The sequence below is a fragment of the Miscanthus floridulus genome, chromosome 5, assembly GCF_019320115.1.
Source record: "Miscanthus floridulus cultivar M001 chromosome 5, ASM1932011v1, whole genome shotgun sequence".
NCBI classification, from domain to species: Eukaryota; Viridiplantae; Streptophyta; class Magnoliopsida; order Poales; family Poaceae; genus Miscanthus; species Miscanthus floridulus.
Window position 1 is genome coordinate 15891183 of NC_089584.1, and position 7522 is coordinate 15898704.

Here is a 7522-nt window from a genome sequence, read left to right on the forward strand (position 1 = left end):
TTGTTCAAGCAATGCCATAAAATTTTGTCTAACAGAAGAGCAAAGATTTCTCTATTTTACCGTTCTCCATAACTTTGGCCCTTGGCTCCAGTTTTTGGAAGCGTCAGTGTAAACAGTTCCTTTCTTCAGGTTATAGACTACGGTTCTTGCCCACGCACATGCCGCCGCCCCGCCGTCAGCCGCCGGTCCGCAGCCGGCCGGCCGCCGTGGCACCGCTGCCGCCTGAAAGATGCTTGGGGATGGAGCGGGGTGTCTCTACGGAGTGGAGATGAATGAGGAAGGTTTCATCACGTCACAGCTAGAAGAAATTTAGGCGGTAGAAAAGGAAGCGGAGGATTCAATTCCCTTTGACATGCATGTCTGCTTTTTGAAACGGGAAATCAGGAGAGGACGCGCGGGTTCTCAGGGACCCCGCGCGCCGCCGGTGGGTGCGTTGAAGCCTGGCTTCACCACCAAAAACAACTTTGGCTATCGGATCATGGCGAAGCTTTGTGAGAATAGAGTAGACATTTCCGTACGTCGCAACTAAACTTTTGTACTAAAAACTTTTATACTAAAAACAAACGGATCACACGATGAGATAACTAATACTGTGAAATTAAATACCGGCATTAAAGTAACATTTAATCTAAAAAGCAAAGCTCGTGAAATTAACAGTCACAGAGAGCGCGGCGCCAACTCTACTATATAGACATCTCCGTGATGTGGCTAAGATAATGTTTTATATCGATAGAAATAAATCTCCAATATCTATTTCTTTTGTACGCCAATAAATCCACGAATAAGTTTCACTACATCTTTATATCATCATATACATAGGTTCGAGTATATATGTAAATATTAATATCTGTCACATGGGTAATACCGCGTGTTTTGAAAAATGTCTCACAAAACCTTAAAACAAAGTAGGTTATACTCACCATATATTGCTCATGCTAATGCTACGGTGATATCAAGTAATACAAATCAAACTACTAAAGGTGCTACATACATATTTTGCTAATCAAACATGGAATGAGATTGACTTATGATAAAAAGAAATTGATACAAACACGCACACAAAAAAGAAAGAAAGAAAAGAAAAGCCAAGCCTCATATCAATCCAAGCCTGTAGACAGACTCAGAGTCGGACTCAACAGAAGCACGAGATGCCAAAGCTTGGACAAGCTCGTTTACAGGCATGTTTCATATACAGGATTTAAATAGCAAAAACCATCTTTTTGTTTCACAGACTTGGTCTCTATAGCTTGGGAAACCAAGGCAATGGTCCCAAATATACAGGAAAGAAGATCTTTGAGAAAGCATGCTTAGGAGTCGGAATTGTTTGACAATGGTTTAAAGGCCACCAAGTCACCACACACGGCGCTCATAGTAGCACCAAAGCCAGGATATATCTTGGAAAAAAAAAACATGGTCAGATGGTTGCCTCCTCCAATCCAAATAGTTGCTTCAAATGCTAGGGTGGCATCAGTTCCACATCAATCTATTATAGGCATATTGTTAAGCCAGCCCTTCAACATATCCTGTTTGAAACTCATACTAACCATACCATAGTTGTAGTTCCTGAATAACATAAACAAGCAAATTAAAAAATCATCAATCACATAACCTGCTGAACTCTTAACCAACAGATTTTCAGAAGGGGCATATCGGCCTGACCAGGTAAACAGGAAAGAGCTCCTCTATGGCAGTACTGGACTAAACACGAACTGCTTGCCTAAACACTAAATAGCTAATGAGAAACCTTGACTTGCTGTCCAAACACTTCACAAGCCTTCTCAGGATTTAACTGCATAAACCTCCCAAAGCATAATCCGCACCAATCTATTCTAGTCATAATGTTAAGCCAGCCCTCCCACTACACATAAACATTAACCCTTCTTTTTTTTTTTTTGAGGGGAACATTAACCCTTCTACATCTAAATACATAATGAGATTCAGCAGTCCAATGTTTTCAAATTATCACACTTCAAATATTTATATGGACCTACCATTGCCTGTTAAGGCAGCAGAAGAATACAAACTTTTGCAAGAGAAACCAATAATGACACCAATCAATTTAATACTGCATACATCAAAGCAACTAGTGGCCAATGGAAATCAGTTTTTATACATGTCTTTATCAGAATAGCATGTTGCACTGCTTGTTTCATATCACCTCGTCACTGTTCAGATTCTAAAGTCACTAACCATTACCACAAATTAAGTAAAGCTATTTACTCAACCAAAAAAACATTATGTAAGTCAGCAGGATATGACATCAATGTTCAGCTGGTCAATGTCGAACAAAAAACATCTAATGAGGGTCATAGGTGTACCTTGAGCTGGTCAATGTCGACACCGTCTCAGGTCAACTCGATGGAGCTGCCAGACCTACACCACCATGCCAAGAAGTGGATCACCATGTACAACACAAGTAAGCAAAGACAAACTGACACCTATTGCTCTGCGCAGATGCTTGGATACCACAAAATGCCATGATATTTCAAGATGGATTTCATAGTTAGCCCACCAACCCACCACAAAACTCTGTCCCTGCAAATAAAAGACAACATGGATAATGTTAGCATCTCCAAATCATACAATGCAATCTGTGATTAATTCAATCGTGTTAAATCTATCCATGATCACCTAATAGCTATCCATTAACTGACAATGAATAGCTTCTATATTTTTTTATTTCAGACTGTAGAAGAGAAACTAAAAAAAATCGAAACAATGCATGCAAAGGCATCCTCAAATCAAGTTTGCGTTCACATGCACTACTCCAAAAGCTATTGCATAATAAATAATATTAAATAAAGGTTATTTAACATCAATTGTTCCTATGCAAGGGAAATTAAACCTGTACTGGCTTGCTTTCTGTACAATTCAGTAACTGAATATCATGTACATGGCAGTCACTACTATAGGCATACTATAGCATTCGAAATACAAACTGCATAAGTGATTTTTTCAACCCTAATCAATGTTACGATCATATAAGGGGAAAACTGTGTATGCTATTGCTCCAAATCACCTTGACTTTGCATCTTTCCCAGCCTTTGCATCAGGTTTCTTTTCAATTTCACTCCGTACTATGTGAAGTAGAGCGTAGTCCAAGCCCCTGACCAGCTGTGTATGCTCCAAATCACCTTAAAAGCATAAAGTGGAAATGGAACGTCAATCAAAGAGCAGCTCATAAGATGAAAATATAAAGAGCGGCATCTGAGACGAGTCACCAGCCACCTTTATTTTCTATTACAAGAATACATGAATGACTGGTTGCTTAGGTTAAAGGATCAAGTTGGTGCTAACTCTTTTTATTTCAGTTGGCTGCACGCGATTGAAGGAAAGGAGCCTCTTTGCATCTCGCGGAGATGGAGAGGAGGCGCTCGGGGAAGAGACCAGGCATGTGGAGGAGGAGGCGGCGCATCAAAGTCAGCCGGTCGTCACTAGGGAGGAGGTCGTGCCCTTGGCCGCCACTCGTCGAGGAGGAAGCTGCCTGTCGGGAGGTGGTCGGGCGGAGACGCGCCAGGGAGGAGGCCGCGTATCAGAGCCCGCCGGTCGTCGCTAGGGAGGAGGTCGCACCCTCAGCCGCTGGGGAGGAGGCCGCCGCTAGTCAAGGAGGAAGCCGCGTGTCGGGCCAAAAAGAGGAAAACTACAGGCTTCTTCCACTACACAATAACAACCTGTATCAATTACAAATTTGAAGTTTCAGAACTTGCATGGCACCAATTTTTCATTGATTAGTTTTGGAATGCCAGGTTTTACATATTCATGGATGGATTTTCTACCATTCAACCACTACTTCATAGCAAGAAAGTTTTGGCACACATCACATAAACTGTGCTCTGCCACATTTTGCCATAGATTGTTTGGTAAAGTCTGGCTTGCAATCTAAGAAGACCTACGAAAAATACTCTTAAACTATTCAGTTTCAGATCATAAATTAACTTCACTATTTTCTGCAGACAAAGATCTGTGCAGTGTGATGATCGAACCATCCACATCATACAAAGGATACGAGCCATGATCTGAAACACAGCTTGCTGGGAAAAAAACCTGGCCACCAAGAGCTACTTCTCACAGAAGTTAGAATGCTTTTTTAACGTTTTCAGTCATCAACTGACTACAGCAATAGTATCATAATACTAACAGGTATATGAACAAGAATGGCTGTGAACCGAAACCAATGGAATGGAGAGGTATCTGTTTCATCAAGTACCTCGCATCAGAGGCTTCCTTCATGGCAGCCTCTGAGCCGAACCCAGCGTTCTGGGGGAAGAGATCCATGTTCTCCTTCGTCGTCTCCCCTTTTCCATGTCTGCCGACGTCCTCTGTGCATCATCTTTAGCTGAAATTGGAATAGAGCAATCTTCTTCGGTAAAAGTTCAGCACATAATTTTCAAGCAGGCTGTACAGAGGAAGTCATTCGCAAATATGTGGCCAAAAAAATATATCAGTGTAATGCTATATTTCTCAGTTACGATGCTGCTGCTGCTGCCGCTCCACCTTCATCAACCCATCTAACAACCTGAGACACTTCGCCGAGATGCCCATCGTGCTGCCACTCCAGCCGCCTCAACCGCAATAACCTAAAAATGCAAATTTTCCGGTTTCCGTCAGCACCAGCACCTGCAGTACAATATCAAAGATCCCATTAGAACAAACCATGTCTACCTATCATATTTTCCCATAAGCTTAATTGTTTCCTTGCAGCAACATTGCTAATGCTAGCTTCACAATACCTGATTTTAGATCAGATATGAACACATACATGTGAGCTGTAAATATTTGTTGATCGCCCCATGTGCGTGCAAGAATCAACAAATCAATAGATGAAAACCTTTTTTTTGGCAAACATGAATAGTAGAGATTTTTTAGGTTTCCCCTCTCTAACACATACCTGATTTTGGTTTTGTTCATTTATCAGACAACCTGATTTTGCAAACATTGGTTAAACATTCGAAAATGCTCCCAGGCTAGTCCAATACTCAACCTGATGAAGCAGCACATTGAAGAAAGATGGCTTTAATCCGGGTGGATACAATAGAAAGGTAGAAGAAGCAAAGTAATGTCTGGAGTCCTAAAAGTATTCCGGGTGGATACGATACAATAAACTGCAAAACCATTGCTGCATTTCATAGTGGAAGGCATTTACAGACTCATAAGAGGAACTTTCAGTCTATGTGGACAGGAACTGATAGAGGATGTTTCATCCACCAGTGACTCATATAAGAGGACTTAAATCACAGGTTCAGTAGAGAACAAAGGAAGAAGGGGTTTTAGAGTCATGCTAATCGGTTGCAGTAAACCACCACTGATGGAGACCCAGAACATTCATAGGATTTCAGAGTTCAGTAGCAGCTCATGGATTGCAGCATCTTTGGATGAAGAACTCTTGAGCACGGCCAAGGGCTTAAGGGCTTATTCTCAAACAGAAGGGTTGTCATTGTATCATTAGTTAAAAAAATTGCTCTTCAGCTAAAGAATTATACAGAAGGCAAAGATGGGAGACATTGAACTAAATGCTTCATTGGAGTGGAGATCATAGTTAACACATGATCCATCAAGATTATTAACGGGATGCATATGTATGTTCTACAAGAAAAGCGATAACATTCAGATCAAAGCACAAAGAACCCCCCGGCTCAAATGTAATTAGATCAGATCCGAATACAACAAATTCACATAGAAGGGGTGGGCATACCTGTTTGGTGCCCGACGATGATCTGACGAAGGGCGTGACGGAGCAGGGGGCGGTCCGGCGGAGCCTGCGGTGTGGCGTTGTGGCGTCCGGCGTCGTCGACGAGCGCGTGGTGTACGGCGGCGGCGGAAGAGACCTCGGCGCCTAGCATGACGGAGCAGGGGGCGGTCCGGCGGAGCCTGTGGTGTGGCGTCGTGGCGTCCGGCGTCGTCCCAGGTGGCGAGCAGTCAACCGTCCGCACGTACCCGAGGCGCTGTCCGCGCCAGAGCCGGCGGATGGCCGTCGAGGGAGGCCGGGAGCGGGGGTGTCGAGGCGCTCTCGGCGGCGTAGCAGCGGCGGCCAGGTCGTCGAGGCTGCATGACCACGTCCTCCCTCGCGTCCAGCACGGACAGCGTAGCTCCTCCGCAACCGGTAAACAGAGGAACGCCGTGGCTCCTTCGCCACCAGCCAGCAGCGGCGACGTCGAGGGCGCGTGCACAGCAATGTTGCGTGTACGAGATCGCGGTGGAGATCCACTCCTACACGGAGGGCTACGGGATTGCGGGAGGAGATCACATTGAGGGCTGCAGGATCGAGGGCAGACTGTGCGGGGAGGGCAGGAAGGTGAGGCCAAGTATCTGTGACACTAAAACCGTGTCTTTTTTTAGTTGTGATGAGGAAGACGAGAGATAAGATGAAACTTTTTTGGTGCACGAATTGGGATGGACGTAGGAAAGTTCGTCTCTGTGGGGATAAATTTCTAGGTGGACTGAACATATTTTGGATTGATCACTTAAAGTAGAGATGGAACTAGAAACATTGTTCAGCAACCGTTACCTTTCTGAGCTTGTTAACACATCCGGATCCATGGAGGGATAGTGCACACTATAGAAGCAACGCCACCAGTGGCCAAGTTTTCCGAGAACAAGCACGCCTAGCTAGCACTTATGAACCATTCCTGCCATCGTAGTTCAATTATTGACACGTCAACATAGGGATACAAACGGTGCCACAATGCACAGGCAACACACCAGGATACCCCACGCATAAGCAAGAATTGTAGAAAAAGGTTCCAAGAAACACATCTTCAATCACTCAATCTCATACATCTACCAAAATAGTACGCAATCAACCTCACTCAAGATAACATTGCTAGACTATCCATTAGACATAGCAGTGCAGGAAACAGAGTAAAAACATGCTGCAGCACGCATAAAGGTAGCCCTCACAGCTTGGAGTTGCTTTCAAAGAGTACATGCAAAAGACTACACACAGTAGCACCTATATAATAACACAGTGTCCTCGTAAAAAATAATATAACATCAGAATTGAAGTAAAGTACTAAATTAAGAGAAATCACTATGTATCCTTGAAAAAAAAAAGAAATACACTTCCTGCATTATACATTGCAGAATAACCTCAAGAAGCACTTGAAGCACCTTCTCTTGGTCCTTCATGTGTAGAGTTGCTTACACGAAGCGCTGCAGAAACATGCAAAATTTTGAAATTAATATCAGTTGGATGAGGAATCAATTTGCCCCCAACGAATGGTTGTTACTCATCACTACAACGACCACACATTCACCAAACAGCACAAACTTATCGTTAGTCAATGCTTAATAGCTACACTTGCACAAAATCGTAACTTAAAACTCTAGAGAAAATCCCACCTTTCCTTGGCATGCATCATATTCGGTTATCCTTGTTTCTAAGTTATTAGGTGGCATTAATAGGTCAAAACTAATTAATTTACAGGGGTAGAGACAGGAAAGACTAATATACATTTGGAGTATAGAAGCTTCATTTTTTTTGGGTTTCTGCTACACTAGACAATTTCCAGTCGCAACCTAAAAC

At 43.2% G+C, this 7522-nt stretch overlaps 1 protein-coding gene across 7 annotated transcripts; it reads right to left on the bottom strand.

Moving 5' to 3' along the window:
• Window positions 1–979: 979 nt before the first annotated feature.
• Window positions 980–6555, bottom strand: LOC136449584 (uncharacterized). Of its 7 annotated transcripts, XR_010758054.1 has the most exons (8): window positions 5693–6542; window positions 4889–4981; window positions 4663–4730; window positions 4208–4577; window positions 3298–3671; window positions 3020–3134; window positions 2319–2535; window positions 983–1563 (listed from the first exon to the last, which is right to left on the bottom strand). XR_010758054.1 is itself a non-coding variant. In XM_066449641.1 (7 exons), the coding sequence occupies exons 1-3, from the start codon at window positions 5838–5840 to the stop codon at window positions 4214–4216; spliced, it is 372 nt and encodes a 123-aa protein (XP_066305738.1). In that variant the 5' UTR covers window positions 5841–6554; the 3' UTR covers window positions 983–1563; window positions 2319–2535; window positions 3020–3134; window positions 3298–3656; window positions 4208–4213. The 7 variants fall into 7 exon arrangements, 3 of the variants coding, with proteins under 3 accessions (XP_066305739.1, XP_066305738.1, XP_066305737.1); XM_066449641.1 differs by lacking the exons at window positions 4663–4730; window positions 4889–4981 and having other exon boundaries at window positions 3298–3656; window positions 4208–4336; window positions 4517–4617; window positions 5693–6554; XR_010758052.1 differs by lacking the exon at window positions 4663–4730 and having other exon boundaries at window positions 984–1563; window positions 4208–4617; window positions 5693–6540.
• Window positions 6556–7522: the final 967 nt, after the last annotated feature.

Coding starts and splice junctions, on each gene's coding strand:
- LOC136449584 (XM_066449642.1), bottom strand. CDS start 5,840: ATGCTAGGCGCCGAGGTCTCTTCCGCCGCCGCCGTACACCACGCGCTC. Junction 4,618..5,692: donor CATCGTCGGGCACCAAACAG/GTATGCCCACCC, acceptor ATTGTACTGCAG/GTGCTGGTGCTGACGGAAAC. Junction 4,337..4,516: donor ATCTCGGCGAAGTGTCTCAG/GTTGTTAGATGG, acceptor TTCCAATTTCAG/CTAAAGATGATGCACAGAGG.